Below are 21,012 nucleotides of genomic sequence, written 5' to 3'. Positions count from 1 at the left end.
GATTCCTATATTTTAACATATATAAGTCCATGAAGAGAAAGCAATAACTGTCTTCAAGAGTGAGGAAAGTCATTTCACATTTCTTATAATTTGTCTTATAAAAAGTACTCAGCTTCACAGTGAAATAGGATAAGTGTCATACACTTTCCTTAATGAGATCAAGGCTGCTTCTCAGTAAGTAAATGTGTCCTCCATCTTGTATCCCAGTTTTGTCAGATTGGGTTGGCATGCACACTGAATCATGGGTAGTGGACCACACATTACAACTAGAACATCATTTGCTGGAGGAGGCAGATGATTTTTAATCATTTCAGCATTAATGAATCCAGTGCTATAGTTCCAACCTGCGAAACAAAACACAAGCTTAACTCAAGCTTTACAATTTAGAAGCATGAATTTGTCTTCTATTTGAATACTGTTTTTACTACTCTGGGACATTGGCATTAGCTCCACCCCAAAGAACCTGGGGCGTTACTGACCATTTAAAGCTACAGTAAAAGCATGAGACTAGGTCCAGCCTTGCTAAATTTTCAATAAACAGGTTGAAAAACCTCATTATCATTGTCCTTGAAGATAAATGTATATGCAGAGAGAGGCTTGAGTTTAAACTATAAAGATTGGTCATAAGCTAGTATACACAATAAGTATTTCAAATATAACTATTCAATTACTTAGTTTTGATTTCAATCATTTATTCAGCATAATTCTGCTCCCATAACCAAACCTAATTCTGTATGCTATCACACAAATTAATGGCACTCAGGTATGCAACTTATTAGTTTACTGATTGGCTTCATTGCAATTAACATATATAAATGGGTTCACTGCAATCAACTCTGTGTAATCCATTTTTTACTTTTTACTGCTCTTCTCACTGTCTGTACCGACAGTATTGTATGTATTTTTGTATTATTATATCATTTCGTTACACTCTGCTGTGTTGACTGTGCTAAGCTGTTGTTGCACTGCAATTTCCCTCACGGGATCAATAAAGTATCTATATCAACATATTTGCTGTGCAAAAAAGGGTTTTCACGTCTTACATTTTTCACAAAAATCAGACAGCATCATCAGTGTTTTCATGCCTTACATTTATCACAGAAATCAGACAGCTTGATCAGCATGACTATCATGCATTCATGACAAAGCCAAGCAGCAGCTGACGTGAGTGTCTGGTGTGCTGAATCTCTTACCCTGCGGGGCTCTGTCCAGGGTGTACCACAGCTTGATCTGATCAGGGTGATCCCGAGCCACGTCTTCCAGCTCTGCTCTCAGGAGGATGTCCTTTTCACTCTATGCACATAAAAAGCCTTTGTTCTTAGAATCTCAATGGAATTTAGCAATATTTTCCTTAACTTATTTTATGAAAATGATATTGAGTAATGATAATTATTATTCTATTTTATTATTATGACATTAGCAATAATCAGGAGTTCTATCTTAAGCTAATGATCTTGCAGATGTTACTACATCTGTATCATACTTTTACCAAGTTTATTTATTTAAAACATTTACCATGGTTTCTGATCAGCATATCTGTGTATACTTTACTACTGTTTTCTACTCATATTGCTGTAGGTTTGCATCATTAAATATTAATACAATCAGAAAACTGAGGGATTATTTCCATTTGCTTTTCAATCTGTAATGTGATTGAACTATAGGGTGTAGCCAGCCAAATTAATGCAGGATAACCATACAGTAGATCTTTTAAAGTCCCCTTTTGAATTTCTAAAACTGCTGTGTACTGCTATACAGTCCACAGCTACAGTATACAGGTATCTCAATTTTACAGTACATACAATAAGGAAAGTAAAACAAAAAACAAGTTCTTGTCCTTGCAAAATATATCCATAAGTTAAGTTAAATATGACCATCGTTATAACATTTACATTTTAAAAGCACCGATTTTCAATTATGTCCTGACCTGATTAGCAAAAAGTAGATAGCACTTTGTTTTGTCTTCAGGATCAGCTGTTATTTGATGGATTAGCTGCAACATTGGAGTAATTCCTGCATGGGAAACAGTGCAAAGAAATACAAAATTATTCCTATACTGTCAGGCTTCTAACTGATATTACCACCTCATTCTAAAAACTTCTGAACAATGTTGGGATATCTGATAGCAATTCCTTCAGTGGACAGATTATATTAATTAAAAAAAAATGATTATTGAAATAGTAGAATGCATAATAACAGGACGATTCTTGTCTAGGAATGTTTTAATGAGGTACAGTATGTATTAAATTTAATAAAGGGACTTACCTGTTCCTCCAGCTATCATTCCAAGATTCTTAATGTGCTTCACTTTCGCCTCTGACTTTTTGTCTGGACGGATTTCAAACTTCCCTGAATGAACAAAAGAATAAATGATTTCCAAACTTCAAAACTGAACAAAATAAAATTCTTCCAAATGTATTGAAGTTGATGAGTTAAGGTGAGGCCTATAAATCTTCTGGATTGTGACTGTCCAGAAACCGGTTTGTTCACTTCTGTAACATTCCACTTTTTAAATCATTTTCTGTCTAGTTAACTAGTTATAAAAAAATTATAAACTTACTTTATGTTCCAATAAGAAAACCTCAAATTTTCAAAGCAAAGATAAATTGGATACATAATTAATAAATACAATTCTTTGGCAGAGGTATCGTTTTTAAAGATCTTGCTACAACAGTTGGCAAATGTTGCCCTCTACTGGCCAAAACTTATAGGTTTACCAAACCCGTCTACAGGACTTGCTAACTCTCACTGTAGTACACAGAACAAATAAAATTAATTTAAAAAGTTGTTTAAATGAATAAGCTCCATATGTGGTCTTTGTATTTCGTTTATAGAATTTAAAAATAAAGTAAATTGCACCATCCTCTTCAGAAATCTGTCTCTAATCTTGGTTTATCTATGGTTTATATAAATTTTGCTTTGAACCAATCAAAGTAAGGAGACGTTGACAGTGTCCTTTAAATCTTTACAGGTTTTTGCAGACAATGCCTTACCAGGCCCGTTTTAAGAAAAACATGGGCTCTTCCACTAACTGGCAAGCTGCAATTTCTCAGTTGATGGCAGGATATTCCTGCTGGGCAGAAAGACTTAGACTGAACAGAAAGTGACATCCATCGCAGGTTGGCTGCAGTTTCAATTCAACAGAGAAAAGTCCTTTCATTACCTTTTCCTTTATATACAAGTAGTCCATTAGGGCCTCTGAAATCCACTGTATCTCCAATGTTCATGTTGTCCAGATATTGGGACATTTTTCCTCCTTGAGGGTAATCTTTGTGCATGTTTTTGTAGTACACCTGGATGACCGTTAAAGAACAAATGTGAAAGTTTGGAAAGATCATATGTGAGTTTGTATTTACAGTACCATTCCAGCACTTATAATCACGATTCCATAAAAGCCCATCATCAACAAAAATGTAGTGTTACAATAATAAAAATACCTTTACGACCAGATCCACAAAACCCTTGTCTTCATCGCTTGAGACTGGTGTGTAGGCTCGGACTACCAGATTTCCATTCACTTTAGCAGACAGATACACATGTTGTCCTCAAAAACAAACAAATGGTTAATTCTTAGGTAATTAATGATTAATACTGAGATACTAAGGTGCATCCATATAAGAGAACAGATGCTATGCATATCTATTTTTGGTCTTTCTCATTATTTCTGGATTTACATGCAATATCATTATCAATTTATTATAACAATCCAATGGAATCAACCTTCACAAAGCACTGCACAACAATTCAAATAAAGTAAAACGAAAGAAACATGGCCAAACTATTGTGAAAAAATCTAGGGTCAGGTCAAATACAACTTCACTAACACAACCCTTGTGTAGTATCCATTATAGCAAACATTGTGTTTGGTATGATGAGTTATTCAGATTTGTCTGTTATCATACCGTATGAAAGCACATTGAAGTAATTTCTTCACATCAATAGTCATAAAATATTGCGCTTCTCCATACTGTATGTATATTTAAATTACCTATAGGCAGGCCAAGGATATGATCTGGAGATGGGAGGCCAAATGTGAACTTCTTGGTATCGTGATTAATTTCCTGTCAAGTGACCAAGTGAGAGACATTTTGACATAAACGGTTTTATAAGACAAAATACAATTACTAAACTAAATGCAGCATGAAAGAATCTTTACAATGCATATAACTGAGCATAAGAGATTCTCTTTGTTAATTAGTAGTCATTTTTTTCTGACTAGTCTCAACTGAGTCACATGTTGCAAACAGCAAAATTAAACATTATGTCCCAAAGGTCCCCAGAAGGAATCTTACCTTTTTATCTATTAAAGGCAATGCATATTTTGCAGAGGGATCCTGTAATGTAACGGGTGATTTCTTTCCTCTCTTTTTATGGTTTGAGCTCACTGATCGGAAGAACAAGTACAGCACGGTGAAAGCAACAACAGCCGCCCCAATCACAACCGGTAACAGCTGGAAACACAAGGATGCAGATGTACTTTGAAAAATATAGGCCATCAAAATGTAAGAAAGAAAATATTTTAAAAAGGGCTCATAACAAAATTATAACGTAAAATCCTTGGTTATATTCAAACCCAGACACTTGTTCCACTAATTTTTAAAATGACCTCTAAATTCTGTCTTCCGTGAACGCATATCGTAAGCTTTCCGTTGAGTCCCGGTAACATGAAATGGTCTGCTGCAGACCCTGATGGTAAATTTGTCTCAGTTCAAAATTAGAATGAATTTATCCCAAGGTCTTAAAACACTTGCAGCCCTGTTATAAATTTGAATTTTCTTTTATATGAAGAGAAGAAATTGCACATTCATTCTCTAAAAATCACATTCCAATGTACTATAAAAACTGACATCTCACATGCTCAAAAAAAGTTTGCATCTCAGAATAATACCATCTCTACAACAAGCCCTATAGGACTAAAGGCGTTAGTTCTAAGTATATTTAAAATATATTTTTCATTAAGAGAAGAGCTGTAACATACACTTAGCAATTATCACAATGTAGAAATAATGACATCCTGTAAATTATTAAAGCCTATGTCTTTAAGAAATTCAAACCCCAGAAACACCCCCAAACAAAACCTTCTCGAATTGTGCTTTGCTTTTTGGCACTGCTCTTCAACAGTGAAAGAGTTCAGACTCCTCTTCTGTGTAATTATGAGTAGGTTATTCCTGGCATAATGCAGTTGCCAAGACCTTTATTGAAAAAAGCTGATTATTGTGCTCGTCATTAAATGCAAACGTGTCTTTGGAGCATAAAAAGTTCAGACGCATTACTCTTCCAAAGAAATAAATGCATACATTGTTAAAATATGTGTGGCAAATTCCTCCTCCCAACACAGACAGAAGAGCTGTAGTCATATAAGCCTACTGCACATTAAGAATCAGAATGATTGATTTACTTTGCATTTACTTCAGATGCATGAAAGGATATAACTGCAAATTTTGCATAATCCTGCAGAAATGGAGATATGTAGACTTTCCAGTTTTATTAAATGCAAACAATTTTGCAAACATTTGATGGAACACTCCCACATGTATGCCATGTACTGTATGTCACAAAATCATTGTGCGAAAGCAAAAATAAGGGTGCTATTTAATTTTTGGGAGCAGTATCTAAAAACAAATTCAATAGCCTTACCAAACTCTGTTCCATCTTGCCTGAGCTGTCCCAGACTGCAGTACACAGTGGTCAGAGTCCATTCTGTTGTGGGTGGAGAGTTTCCTATACAATCTGTGAACCTGATCTGTACAAGGTCACAGTGAGAGAAACGTGTCTGTAGGAAACCATACCGTACATATGTGATTTGTCACCAAGAGCTCTGTCCCAGAGACTGAAGTCCTGCCTTTTTCATGGTGAGAGCATGATTCAGCATTTCAAATGTATCAGAGATCCATAACCATGCATGCCTCTCACAAGGCAACAGATCACACCATTGACAAAGTGTAAGAGAGTTTTGTGTGTGAAAAAAACAATCCACTTTCAGAATACTGCTCAAGTACCTGTACCAATCTCCCAAAAATAATTTAATAAGAAACACACAATGGAGACACACATCGAAAATAATGAAGCCATTGTAAAATGGTTTATTTAGTCTAAATCTGAATCTTGCAGAGTATGACACAGGCATTATAAATGTATCTGGTATTACAGTGAATATTAAATTATAGTATCCGTGTTTTGTTTGTAAAATCATGTTTTTTTATTTTATTAGGAAAGAAAATCACAATCAAAAGAGCAACAAAGATTATTTTAAATCATATCAGATATTATCATGGAGATATTGATCAATATCAAGTTCCGAGAATATATTTTTAGGTTATAATTAGTATTTCAGATTCTAACTTAACATTCACAGGAAAACAAAGAATGTCAACCCTGACTTAAATCATAGAGTCTGTATTCCAGTTTAAACCCACTTGCAGTTCCAATGGAGTTAGTATGGAAGTGCACAGTAAGAGCTGTGCTACTGGACTGCACTGGATGTGGCATGATACCTCCACAGAATTTGGCTGTAGGAAGAAGAAAGGGTAAATAAACAGCTGCATTAAACTCAAGTCACAGGTCATGTGTTACTGGCATGAAAATGACTAAAAAATGATTCAATACAGCTTACGCCACAGGGAGGATAAGCAAACTTGTGTGAAGATAATATTACAGAAAGCTGATTAAACTAGATATATTTCCTCTCTATCAACAAAAGAAAGCATTTAAGTCTTTGAGATAGGGTCAAAGAAGTTATCAATGAAATAATCTCCACTGCTGTTTTACAACATTTTTCTCTTGAGAAGTAACTTTTGGCTGAAATAAAAGTTGTATTAGGTAAAATAGTTTATTTTTAATTACACCTCTCTGATTCCAATAAAACATTTGTCAAGACACTTTTTCATCAGCATGTTAAAAAAGCAGTTAATAAGAAATCAGGAGAAAATAATACACTGAACTAGATTTATCTTAATTTTTCATCAAGGGGTTAGCTGAAATACACATAAGCTTTAGAAGAAACTCAACACCACCTTCAAAATTCTTATCTTGGTCCATTCCATCATACACAGTAATGAAATCAGCGCATCTCCTGCCATCGGTACTCAGATTAAACTCTATGAATTCCACTTTGACAAAGTGATTTTGGGGGACAAGTATTCGCCATTGGCAGCTAAAATGAAAATTGAAGAATATTTTTTAATGAAGGACTTGCAAAAAAGTTTAAATGTAATAAATATATACTTTAGGTAAACATTTTAAACACATTCAACTAAAAAATACAACTGGAAAAGGAAAAATGCTATTACTGTCAAAATTTAAAAAATATTTAGCTTCATTTAAATCAAACATTAAATTTTCAAATCTGCAAAAATAAAAAAAATATTTAAATGAAACAGCTGGCGTAACGAAAAAAACATTGCACTGAGCACTGAGTGTGAGTGTGTCTTACCTCAGGTCATTGGGATAGTTGTTTGGGTAGTTTGGAGATTGTATTTCTCCTTCACTTTCTGTTAAAATGATATCCTGACACCCTGAAGAGAAATGAACATCTGAAAACATTGAAAATGTCAAGATGCTGCAAGTGTAACTGAACTGCATAAAAAAACAGCATTTAGGTCAACTGGATTTTATGCGGTGCATGAGAAATACCCTTCTTAAAAGAGAACAATTTGAGTTCCTTGTTGATTTTTATTATTTTAAAAATCATATATTTGGAGAAAAGGCAGATTCCTATAGCTCATCAGATCAGCTGTTCTCCTGGAGCACATTATTAGTCAGTGAGACTCTAGATTCCCCAAGCAACAGTGCAAGGTTGACTGGGAGTGAGATTGAGGGGGATGACTCAGTCCATGCTAATTCCTCCAGTCAAAGTCTTCTATACAGGCACATTAGGACTATGAAATATATGGGTCAACAACAGAGTACATTTTAAATAAACAAAGTCCTTGCAGTTCAGTTATTGGAAGCAGTCTTTTTTATTTTCAGTCTTAAGATAGAGGGAAGAAGAACTGCAATATATGAACCTTTATAGGGAAGCATTCTTCTTGTAAATAATAATCACAGCAGTAAAGCTTACTCCAGTAATGACCAGGGAAGGCAGTGGACATTACATTTCTTATGACATAAGAAACACAAGTGAAACATATGGCCATTTACTGTATTGTAGCACAGGAGTTTGCTGGTAGCCTAATGGACTTGACGATCTGTTCCAGCTGTTTCTTATAAAGATGCAATGATATCTGCTTTAACAATGTGTCAGTATAGTTTGTTCTAAGTCCAAAAAGTGAATGTATGAATGATGCACATTCATCATGTACTTTTGACAGATGTGTTGGTATTAAGTGAATAAGTAACATGATTAACACATGTGGCAATCCTACAGAACGCATTGTCAAAAAAGTCTGCACTCTATAAAGAGATGAAAAAGATAACAGAGATTGGGAGATGACTTTATGACAGTAATTCCAGGACCAAAATAAAGCATACCTTCTCCAGAAAATTCTGGTGTCGTATTGGTTTCAAGATATGCCTTCTTCTTTGATAATTCAGTCTTAGGTTCAGTTTCTGTTCTGATTGTTGACTCCATATTGGCTTTATGAGAAACACAATAAAAAGTGTAAGGATGACAGTTTGATACAGTACATGCTGTCTGCATCACGAGATACCTCAAGTAAATGACAGATTCTGTATTTTCTCTAGGCAAAACCAACAACAAGATAACAATCATTAAAATGTATACAATTTTATTGACCACATAAGACAAATACACTCAGCATTTAATCCAATAACTAACCACGTAAGGAAACTGAAACTGAGTAAAAACCATGTATTCTTTTTTAGAGATGAGAAAAGAAGAGTGTGTCTGATACTTTAAACTCACCACTGAGCTGTTGAAGAATCCATTCTCTGAGGACCTGCACTGAAGTGTAGACTCCTGGTTTGCGCAGTTTTCCACAACCAAAGGCCCAGCTGGTGATTCCATAAATGAAATAACTGGGTTGCAGAGACTGCTCCGAATGGCAGACTAGTGGCCCTCCAGAATCACCCTATCAAAGCATGTTGATGAAGCTTGATATTCTTTCCATTTTCATTTTTCTGTCAAAAACTGTTAGTAATATCTTCTTATTTCCAGTTTTATCTTCATTTTTGGAAGAATAACAGATTTTAATGTTTCCAGTTTCATGTAAAACCAATATTTTAAAGGAAGAGTAAATATTTTTAAGCAGAACCCAAACTAATCAGAGCCACCCTATTGCAATGATAAATGAAATTCTTCTCATACGCCACAGATGTCAACAGGGACGGGCCTCTAGTCAACACTACAGTATGTATCCTGTTAGTTAGGTGTAATCCCAGATGCCTACAGCAGATGGCTCTATATTTTAAAGCAGAACATAATACAAACGTTTAAAAACAAACCCAGTTGAATCAATATGGGTCTTGGAGGGCTTGTGTCTGTAGGCATTCATTCCAACTCTTAATAAGAAGAATCAGCTTCTTATTAACATTTAATAAACTCTCCCTGTTCCTCTTGCACTACTGCTTTAAAGAGACCTAGAAAAACCTGCAGATACACCGGACCTGTAGGACGAGGTTTGCCCAGTCCTGAACTAGACCTACAATAAAAATGTATTTTTTCTAAATACTATCAATATTTCTCATGCATTTCTAAAACAACATTTTGAGGCATGCTTACAAGGCAGGTGTCATGTCCCTCCTCATGTGGAAAACCAGCACAGAACATCCTCTCTGTGATTCTGCCAGAGTATAGGAGCTCACAGTCACTGGCATCAAGAAGTGGGACCTCCAGCTGCTGCAGAGTACTGTTCCATTGCCCACCTCATTATGAGAAGATTCTTGTGTAAATGTCTCATAGGATTATGCCTCATAGGAAATTTAGTTTCATACAGATTACAGTTTTTGCTATTCTGGTTAAATGAAATATATATTCTGGTAAATAAATTAAATAACAGAGCAAAGATATCCCGTTACATAACCAAGTAAGTTAAAGAAAAATATCTATGTATTATGTTTCTTTCTGAAGGTCTTTATAGTCACTGCTCGATAACCATACTATTGAATTATTAATACTTGGTTCTTCACTGCTGCTCTTAAAACTAAGAGGCCATATCCAATTAATTCACCAGTTGAACAGCTGTATTTGAACAAGAAAATAACACCTTGCTGAAAGTAGAAAATCAAATCACCCTCCTGCTCTGTTCCTCAAAATAAGGGTCTTGTTAATAATTTCATTTTTGTTCTCCCATAATGTAATATTCTACACATTTTATCTTGAAAGATGGTGCCTTTAACTGCATTATTGTACATTTCCATCAAAAGTAAACCTGAAGATAATAAATCTATGACTTTCTATAGTGGTGCAAATCAAATAGACACCAATAAAGCTGTTTTACTCTCTGTTGTTGATCTCTTCAAAACAAATGTTGTGCAGCATTAGCCCTAACTCTAAGAATGGAGTGGCATAGTGATACAGTGGTTATCATCATTGCCTTGCAATGCAGGGCCCTGGGTTCAGTTCCAGACCTAGGGTGCTATCTGCATGAATCTTGTATATCCTCATGTGGGTTTCCTGCCACACTCCATAACTATGTGTGTGTCTGTGTTCAAGTTCAAGTTTATTGTCATTATACTCATATACAGGTATTTAGCTATTTAGCTAGCTCTCAGACGGTAAGTACTGTAGTGTGTCAACCCTGTGATGGACTGGTGTCCCATGCAGGATGTAGCCTGCCTTGCAGCCTTGCTTGTCAGAGTAAGTTCTGCCCCCCATACAACCCTGAACTGGAAGAAGCAGTTAGACGATGGATGGAAGTGCTCTGTACCTATTTTACCTCCCCACCCTGAGACAGTGCAAAAGGCAGAGGGCTTTACTTCCAGGGTCTTGTTTGGAAGACAGACTGGGCGGACATAGTTATTATACACAAGTGAAGAGGCCAGCTGCAGCAAGGCAACATCATAGTCTAACGAAGAGTCATTGTAGCTTGGGTGAAGAATGATCCTTTTCACACGTCTTTTCTGGGAAAAAAGATACGATTCAGCAATTAATTCGGCATAAGATATAAGTACAGTAAGACAGAAAAAAGTCAAATATATAATTCATATTGCCCCCTCACCTGCTCTTCAGGATTTGTAGTTGAAATGTCATGGTCTCCAGCAACAACAACAAGCAAGTGTGAGTATTTCTTCTCACTGAAAGAAAGACAAAGTACATTGTTAAAACCAGGGCTGCTTGATGTCGCTTTTAACAAAAAAAAATCAATGTATGCCTTCAGAGTTGTTTTATATAAAACTAAACAAATATGAAATGTTGCTATCCATGGCAGGCCACTTTCCCTGTACAGCTATGTTTGTCTTCTGAAACTGAGGCAATTTTACTTGTAGAGACCAAAAGGGTTGATGGAACTGTTTGGAGGAAACCAATGTTGCAAAAAACTAGCTTGACCATATCTTTATTCAAAAGAATAGAGCCATATCTGAGAAATTACACTGAGACCCTTTTAGCACTGCTTCGCCTAAAATATTCAAATGTCCAAATAGCAGGTTAGTTTGTCAATTATGTCTAGGAGTAAAAAAAACCAAACAATGGACGTGTTCATGGAAGTAACTGTCACAGTGCACTCTGTTTTCCCACGCAATAACGCTACACATCAGCCCGCACACAACCTGCAACAGACAAGATGCACATGCTTACATGCCATACACACAGTGGGCAGCAGTGAGGACCCAGTCTGGCTGGATGATGGCTCCTCCACAGATGTGCTCATCGAGAAGGCTAAGATGGACTTGCCAGGGCCAGGAGTGAGGGACGGCCTCTTCCCCACCTATAACTCGGCTGAACACAAACCTGGCAGGGACGTGAGGAATTCCACACGCATCTGAAGAGGACACGAGCGTTACACCAGTGCTCGGCACACCCCGAGCGCTGAGACAGTTTACACTAAAGGAAATTAGAGTTATGTATAGAGAAAACTGTTTTTTGCACGGTCCCTGCTGCCTCCCACCCCTCCCTTTGTATGTACCCACAAGCAACGTAAGAAAGCCAACATTCGATTTGAAAAATGTCCCTGTCGGGACTGAAACATTAACTCCGAGTTAAATAAAGAAATTCGCCAAGCATAGTATTGACTGTACAAGTAACATTTTATAAACACTCATATTTAAGAAATTTCATAAAAGGGCTTGACTTCTTTGTGAATTTTTTCTTTCTTTTTATAAATTTAGGTCATGTATCAAATTTTACCTGAAAAATGAAGGATGCATTTTATATATCTTTATATACTTTGAGGTGAATAAGTAAATTACATTCAAGTAAAGTATTCCCAAATGCATTTTTACAAAATACTTGTTTTAACTGTGTACTGTATGAATCTTTTAAATTTACTTTTACAAATTTCATCTACATTTACAAGAAAAGCTACTAGGAATATAGGATCTGAATAGCTTTTAAATGTACAACAGCGCTTCCACAAGGCACACAACAAACCGATTAAGAAAAGTAATGTGGATAACTTCTTCCAAACCTGTATATACAGTACAAGTGTATATCTAGAAATATATAAAGGATAAACGAACAAACCAAAGGGTATATCTGGGAATGAAATGTCATAGTCTTCAGTCAATTTCTCTTCTGATTCTGAGAGGCTTCCTCCATGCAAATCTGTTGATTTTATTAAAAAGGTGTAAAATAAATCATTCACGAATCCGTTGAAATATTATTATTTAAATGTTAATGTTTTTGAGCTATATATGTGCAGAATTAAGTGAGATTTGCGTGACATTTTCTATATGATAGCATATTTTTCCCAATAGCATAATATGTAATTGGTGATTATTGACACTTAATAATCAAAAAACAAAAACAGATATAGGGTAGAAGATAATGTATTCATTAAAAAAAAAAGAAATTTATTTAAAAATTAAAATAATTTTCCTTTATTTATAAATATCATATAGTCATAAATAGAATCAAGGAAATGTCAATATCAATGTGCTACGAAAATATTCATGGTGTAGTTATAAACAGTTATAAGAACAATCGATACTAAGCTTTGTAGTCAAACTTACCTTTCACATTAATGAAGGATAAGGTGGCACGGAACCCTCTATAGGAATTACTGTCATCAGTGGCAAACTGAACTACCATCACATTTTCATAGCTTAACACAGGGGGCGGCATGCTTGTTCCACACAATATTGCTTCAAAAAGAACATTAAAAGCATTGTAGTGTATAATACTGTATCTGCATGTTATACAAAGTAGTAAGAATTGCATCCCACTGAAAACATTCCATGCTGAATAATTTTTTACGTCTGTAAAGAATGTGTGTGGGGGGAGCAACAAAGTATTCATTCGGGGGAGCAAATTTCATTTTAGTACATTTATAATATCGTAAAAGTATCGGTATAATGATATTCAAGAAGTGTTTTGTTGTTTGGGTTATTTTTATTCATTACTACCAAATATTGGTGTTTTCTTAAAAACTAAAAAATCCCAAGTCCTTCATCATTCATGCATGCACAGCTTTTTGTAGTCCATGTTAGTACCTATTTCTTCTCTTCCTCCCAAATCTCCAAACACTCTCAGCGAATCATACACACATTCTTTGGACAGCTCCACCTCAAAATCTTGAAACTCCAGCTGAAAGACAAGACATTAATTTACATTAAGCCAGTAATTAACATTATTTTTTTCTCCTTGTTTCGCCAATAAATTAGCAACACGGGTGCCTTTTTAGTAAGTATTCAGCCAAAAAACTTTAATTTAATAAAATTGTAAAACAATCTATCCTTTAATCATTTACATTTTGTTCGTCAATAATTCTAATCTGATTATTAAAGTACTAGTAGACGAAAACACTAGCTTTTCTTAAAGAGAAGAACACACACAGTCCAAGGAAAGATTAAAATTCACTTCACATACAAAGCATTATCTGTTTTCCTCCACTTTCAGAGAGAAGATAATAACCATCAAGATGATGGGGTGATGCTGGCTAACCTATTCCCAGCAATTTTAACACAGAACTCAAACAAAGAACAAACTAAATTACTGTAATGTTACCTTAACAACATGGTTCTCAGGGGCATAGATTATCCAGTGGCAGTCTGCATTGTTGTTATAGAGGTCTGGGTAGTGCAGACTCTGAACAATACCTTCCGCTTGGAGCACTGCCACTGTTCCACAGCCCGAGGCTACAATTACACAAAGGAGAGCTTTTAAAGAATGATACGAGATAAGATGTACTGTAACTAGTGCATTTAAAAACATCAGACATACAGTACATTGTCGACAATGGGACCATCATTTAAAAACAAATTCTGTATACAGTATTTCTGGTACCACACATGGATAATGACTATATCAGACACTGGTAGCTTAGCATTATTTTCTATTAAATTAAGTTAATTTTGATTGGTGATGCAGAGGCAGGTTTTCTGACATGTTTAAAACCGGGACAATTGTCATGTGGTGCAGTAGCAAAGAGGTCTATGCTTGAACCTACTGAGATTATGATTCAGTATGCGATAACATAACACAGTGTAATGCTAGCATTTCTGGGAGTCAGAAATGTTCTTTCTGTGCTGGCTTTTAAACGTACACCTCTCCAAATAAGTCCCTTTTTCTAACACAACTTTAATGGCAGCACACGTGGCTGCTCATTTTGGATGTAGGTATGAAAAGCACCAAGAAACACCTGATCTCTACATCTGAGGAAGGAGAGAACAATGCAGTACCCCTGATCGTCTCTCTGGAGGGCCTTTTATAATAAACATATTTCAAAACCCCACAGAACTGCACAGTGACTTCATGTATCCCTTCAATTGTTAGATCATATTTGTTGTATAATATTAATAGTCAAGAAAATGACTGATACTTAAAATACTACTCTTGGGCAAAGCAATACCCTCAGACACCTTGTAGCATAAAACTGAAACTCAAGTACAAGCTGAAGGCCCATTTTATTGCTATTCAGCTTTGTCTTTGATTTGTTTTGCTTTCAGGTGCACTCCAGTTTTATGGGTTCCTAGGAAACACAACAGGGAGGCAGAGTAAAGGTGCATGGGCTCTACTGTGATGTGTAACCATAGTGTCTTCCTCTGCTGGGAGATCGCACTGCAGCACTCCAAGGGCTCATGTTTTCCAGAGAATACACTTGAGGAATTTAGTTCATGACAGATCCCAGGTGCTTAAGTGGAGTTCTCTTGATGTATTCTCCCTAGCTAAAACAACACCCCAGAAAAGTTATTTAGAAGGTCCTAAGTCATTTGGATTGTGAGGGAATAAAATAAGCCTTACTAATGAGGTCCATCTATTGTTTAGAATATGGTAAATGTGCAGCATTCACACAATGTGTGCTACAATTAACAGGCAACAGAATTCTACTAAATCATGCTGTTACAATAGTATCATGTTAATTTGACAAAAGCTGCTTTCTCTTACATTTTCTGAGTCTGGACATCTTCAATTCACAGGTTTGCATGTTTCTTGTTGCAGACTCACCTAAAAGAGGATCCGGGTCAATTGCTTTGTATGTCACAGAAAAACCTGCTGCTGAGCCGGTGAAATCGGACGTGAACTTGAGTGTAGCACTGCTGGAGCTGATTAGGATGGGAGTAGGCAGTTCGCTACCACAGAATTTCCCTGAATAGAGATCACAATATTATCAACCAGCAGAAGGAGGAGGAGAGATATTCTAACGGCTGGCACTGCTTCATACTCACCTATAAGTTTGTCTGTCCCAGCAAATACTGCCAACTGGTCACTGCTGCAAAGAGTATCATTTTCCACATCAAACTTGGAAAACTCCAGCAGTATGTACTTCCCAGCTGGAACTTGTACAGACCAGAAACAAAGTCTGCAGAAGAATATATGTTGATTTAAGGAATGTAATTAGAATACTTTAAATTTTACTGTACATTATATACTGTAGATATACAGTATCTACATTTTTAAACAAGCATCTGCAGGCTAAGAGGAATACCTGACAGAAGAATCATTGGGTTCAGTATGATTTATCTCAGAATATCAGCCTTTTCATTATGGGATTTTCAAGCGGTGACGTCATGGAGAGTGACTTTGTCTTTCTTAATTTGAAAAGACATATGAACTCAGTGTTAACCACAAAGCAGCTGCAAAATAGTGATGTGCACTTTGCCTGAAAATAAATGAGAGCATGCTGGAGCATTCTGAGGCTGTGAAATTCTGAGTAGATGTAGTTTCTAATAGAGACATTTTTAAATAAAAGGAGACTGTACACAGAGATAGAGCTGCGCACATTACTTACTGATTGTTCTCATAGAAGCGATTGGGCTTTTCTGGATTGTGTATCTGACCTTCCACACTTGTCAGGATACCATCTGTTGAGCTGCATAGCTCTTGAAGAGAAGAGAAATCAGTAAAAGAGCAAGGAAACACCACTAATGTGGTGAAAAGAAAAACATTTAAAAGTTTAGATTTTCAATAATGCAGAAAATGAAGCTTTTGCAACAAATGATATTAATATTTTAAATTTTTGCATGTGCTCATCCATGGTCACTGGTTTACATGACTGCATTGTTACAAAACACACTTTTAGCTAAATTACATTAATTAACTTACTTGTTGTGGATTTTTTGTTTGGCTGTATCCCTGAAAAGAAGAAGAAAACAGAAAGTGCTTAACTAAAAACTTTTGTGTAGCTTTTAGAAAATTTTATTAATGCAGTTTTAGCTAGTCTTCATTTTTAAAAATAATTGGATTTATCAGCTGAAAGCAGAGTAAATCTTTATTGTAAGTCTTCTTAAAATTGTGATGTGTCTGATACTATGTTGTTTGTTTGAACGTCTATCAAAAATCATCTAACATTTCACTGGCAAGAACCTGTGTTTTCTGGTGCACTTGACAGCTGAGGCCTTCTCTCGTAAGAGATTATTTTAGTGCCTTAAGAAATAATAGTCTAATAACACATGATGAAAAATAATATTTTGATTACTTTCATTTAGCTGCTTCTTTAGCCAAGGCAGAAATTGGACTACATCTGTGAAGACTCCAGGAGATCCTCTTTTGGTCATGGGTTTCATTGTGTTATCATCCCAACTACGGCCACAGCCTCTGCCCCATGATGTCACCCCAATCAGGGCCCACTGACCATTATTCCTGGGGCACACGAGAGGACCCCCCGAATCTCCCTGGAGCAGAGAGAGAGGAAGCAGGAAGAGATGCAGACAAAAGGCATTGGTAAATTAGAAACTGTGTCAATTAATCACCATTTTCAATATACTGTGTCTGGTGTGAAGCATACTGTAGACTTACACAAATCGGACTACGTGCTGGACATGCTGGACAGAGTGTTTGGATTGTGGCATTTAGCTGCCTTCCTCATAAATTGAATCTTATTTCCATAGCTAAAATACAGTACATATAAGGTAAATGTAAAAAAAATACAACCCATGTAAACTGAAAAGTACTAATCTAATGTATACTTTCATGTCATACAACAAAAGCTTTAATATACAATACTGAGGGCAGAGTATAGACCTTTAATATATCAACAATCATATAAAGTGCACAAAGTTTTATTGATTGTGTGTGGAAACATATTTAACTATAAATGTGACACAAATCTGAAAAAAAAATGACAATCCTTTACTATAATACCCACAATTTAAATAAAAAATAATTGAAGTATATTGATTTTGAGTGCACAGTCTAACATTCTGGAGATTCTGTCAGCAGTAGCACAGTAGAATCAAGGTTTCTTGCCTGGCATGCATCTTTGCCTCCTTTCTCTGGCCCAGCACATATGACCGTGAACTCCTTCTGCCTGGGCCTTACTGTTCTGATGACAAACCTACATTTGTCCTGCTCAACAAGGTCCAGCTCTACCTCATGGACTACAGTAGGTAGGGGGCCACCTGAATGAAAGAAGATGGTAAATATTTATTCCTCTGTTTTTACATGGTTCTTACTATGTAAGTAAAATACATATTCAAATCTGTTGACACTAATACAGATTACACTCTTTTGCATTTGAAGGTTATTTCAAATGAAAATGATCTGATTTGAAAATGATCAAATCAGAAGGTCAGTTCAGATGAAAAATTTGATTTGAAGGTAAATTTGGTCATTTAGTATTTGTGTCCCCATTATAACATTTTACTATCAGGAAAGTTTTTCGTTATGTGTGTCAACTTCTGAGCTGTATGTAACAACAGCAATTGCAGATTTTGAAAAACTTAAGTACTGTCACATGACATCCAACACAAAAATAACCGTCACATAACCTATAAGTTTATAGAGAACCAAGACATTTGTATAGAAAACTTTAGCCTGTTATTGTAAGACACATCCTTCACAGTCAAACATGGATAATTTAAGATAAGTATGCACACTGGGAAGGTTTCGCTAATGCAAGACAAGGTAAAACCGTCTTAACTTTCAGAACCTTGATACCTGGAGTTAAATTGCAGTCACAGAGAGTGCAGCAGTTTCACTATTCACCCTTCTTCATTCAGTCCTTTGGGAAAAACAGCAGCTTGGTTTTTGAGAAGCCCTCTCTGAACACAGTCCTCAAACTGCCGATTGATTTATAAGATTATCTACATCTTTATGAATGATGTTGAAAGCTTTTTCCTCAGTGGTGTTGCATTATTCTTATGTAAGATATTATATTCTTTGGCTTACTGTCTTGAACAACCATTATTTTCTAAAACTATTAAGCAGTTATTATAAAAAGGACATCACATGGTTTTGTAGAATTCCTTACGTTCTCTCAGTCGTCCCCATCCACTCACAAGGCAGCTGGTTCCAGGTGTGAAAAGTTCACTGGGAAGGGGCAGACATATTGGCTGTACATGTGCACCTGAAAAAAGATAATGTCACCAAAACACTCCAGTCCTTTTAATAGAACTTAACATTCTGCAGTCTGCAATTACTCTTGGTTTAAATGTGTCTGTCACAATAACTCAAGAAATCTCACTGCCGATATTGTTCTTGCTTTGTTCAAATCATCTGAGTATCATGGTGATTTTGTGGTCAAAGGCACACTATCTCCAAAAAAAGGCTTCAGCTGTACTGCAATAACTTTCTAACAGGGTATTAATGGAAAGCATGGTCAATCTACTGGTAGATTACTGGTACGCCATTATGATGTAATTAAAAAGATCTCAATAGCAATGAATTCTAATTCGAAAGAAAATTACATCATGTTCTTGTCGATTTCCCCCTGACTCTTACTACACAACTTTTTGGGCACCCTGCATTTCAATGAAAGAAAAAAGGTCTTACCAAATGTAATCTTGCCATCTACCTCCACAAGAGCTATATCATAGCTCATGGGATTGGAGTGCTTGTAATATTCATGGATTATAGCAGTCTTCACCATTAGACTCTGCTCTTCAGCATCCAGTGATGTCTGATCATGTTCTCCAGCAACAACTCTTATATTCTTTAAAAAATCTCTAAAGAAATAATGATTTTATAGAATAACTTTTGAAATCACAAATCATAAATTCAATATAAGGCAATGTAATGTAAGAGATGATTACAACTTTAGGTCGTATTATTATCATATCTAAATCAGTCTACTAACACCAGGAGAATATCAATAGAGGTTGCAAGCAAACGTTTACTTACTTTCTTGCTGTGGGAAAACAGTGGGCTGCAGACACTAGCCATTGATCAGTGAGTATTGTTGCCCCACAAAAGTGAGACCCTTTATATTTCATGGAAACCTAAGAAAAAATTCTAAATTTGTAGCATTAGTATTGCATCAGCCCTACCACTGTAACATTATCATTCTTAAGATTCTGTTATGATTACAATTTGGTAAATTCGTAAGAGAAATGAAACACATTATTTCATAGTGTACACCTTTCTTGTTTATTATGTTTTGAAGGGCAAGCATTCATATTATATATGAATATTAATGAACTCAGAAAATTTTAAAATTCTAGAAGACATAACCATCTAAAAAGACTCCTAATTCTGTTTTATGTGTATTAAACATGTTCAATAAATGATTAAACATCCTGTACATTTGTCAAAGCTGGTAACGTAACACCGGTCTATAAACGTTGGTGATATTCATGGTGTTTGAAACATACCAGCCATGGGTGTGCACCATACTGGGACTGATTCCCACCAACAATCCTTGATGACTGGTCCAAGAGCTGGTTCACTTTAGAAAACCCACATTTAGAACCTGGAAAAACAACACAGCCAGCCACCACAGGTATTAGTTTCAGCTAGATTTCCACCCAGCAAGTCGTGAGCAAGACATGGATTCTACAACCACCCTTCTTCAGACAGGGTTAGCATTAGCAATAGGTCAAAAAGAGGGAATGAAAATGATCTATACAAGTACCGTGTAATGCGAAACTGGATTTGATGTCAAAGACAGATCTCAAAGTATTTGTAAGTATAAATTAGTTGATATGCTTATGAAAGTTGATATGCTTATGAAAGCAAATATTTTTGCTGTGCTGCCTGTACAAAAATTTTAAAACTTTTATATGTATATCTCACAGTTGATTTTCTCCATCATAAAACCCTGAGAATTCAAGCAATTTGATACAGGGTTTTTCTGAGTTTTTAAACCTGAGCTTACCTTCTTCAGAGGGCAGGAAGGCTGTAAAAGTCTTTGGACAGAACAATGAGAGAAGAACACAGTAGATCACTAAAGCACCATCCATCCTGCTTCTGTGCTGAACCCAATTAGAAAAAAGGCTGTGCATTTATAGGGGAAGACAGGATACTTCTCCCAGCAGGAGAGCAGGCATCATTTAATTAGGAGGGGAAGTTATTTGTTAACCAGGACACGGGGCATTAAACAGAGCACAGTGAGGTGCTATAACTTCAGTCAAGCAGAACGCCACCCAAGGCTCCTTATATGAGGCATTCCAATTCAGCTATTGTCATCAGCTGAGGGAAATGATATGGCTGATTTTCAGAGGATCTATAAAAACATCTGGAATTTCTAGAAAATGAAGCATGTCAGAGGACAGTGCTAAGATGCACACTATAGTGATTCA

General features: G+C 35.9%; 2 protein-coding genes across 2 annotated transcripts; both read right to left on the bottom strand.

The window, feature by feature from the left end:
- Positions 1 to 69: 69 nt before the first annotated feature.
- cyb5r2 (cytochrome b5 reductase 2) lies at positions 70 to 5,652 on the bottom strand. Its single transcript, XM_088934992.1, has 9 exons — positions 5,638 to 5,652; positions 4,293 to 4,451; positions 3,989 to 4,061; positions 3,438 to 3,544; positions 3,164 to 3,293; positions 2,266 to 2,349; positions 1,928 to 2,013; positions 1,194 to 1,293; positions 70 to 344 (listed from the first exon to the last, which is right to left on the bottom strand). The coding sequence occupies exons 1-9, from the start codon at positions 5,650 to 5,652 to the stop codon at positions 172 to 174; spliced, it is 927 nt and encodes a 308-aa protein (XP_088791118.1). The 3' UTR covers positions 70 to 171.
- A 717-nt stretch (positions 5,653 to 6,369) lies between these two features.
- ovch2 (ovochymase 2) lies at positions 6,370 to 20,673 on the bottom strand. Its single transcript, XM_088935114.1, has 24 exons — positions 20,589 to 20,673; positions 20,086 to 20,183; positions 19,616 to 19,713; positions 19,268 to 19,440; positions 18,747 to 18,842; positions 17,744 to 17,895; positions 16,974 to 17,169; positions 16,601 to 16,630; positions 16,287 to 16,377; positions 15,724 to 15,857; positions 15,503 to 15,643; positions 14,063 to 14,193; positions 13,549 to 13,642; positions 13,069 to 13,200; positions 12,581 to 12,661; positions 11,696 to 11,879; positions 11,118 to 11,193; positions 10,827 to 11,019; positions 9,680 to 9,822; positions 8,864 to 9,029; positions 8,470 to 8,574; positions 7,433 to 7,532; positions 7,014 to 7,153; positions 6,370 to 6,509 (listed from the first exon to the last, which is right to left on the bottom strand). Exons 1-24 carry the CDS (start codon positions 20,671 to 20,673, stop codon positions 6,370 to 6,372), a joined length of 2,979 nt encoding a protein of 992 aa, XP_088791240.1.
- Between the last annotated feature and the right edge of the window lie 339 nt (positions 20,674 to 21,012).

This window comes from Atractosteus spatula, chromosome 16 (assembly GCF_055471065.1).
Source record: "Atractosteus spatula isolate fAtrSpa1 chromosome 16, fAtrSpa1.hap1, whole genome shotgun sequence".
Taxonomy (NCBI): Eukaryota; Metazoa; Chordata; class Actinopteri; order Semionotiformes; family Lepisosteidae; genus Atractosteus; species Atractosteus spatula.
This window is presented reverse-complemented; position numbering and strand designations above follow the sequence as displayed.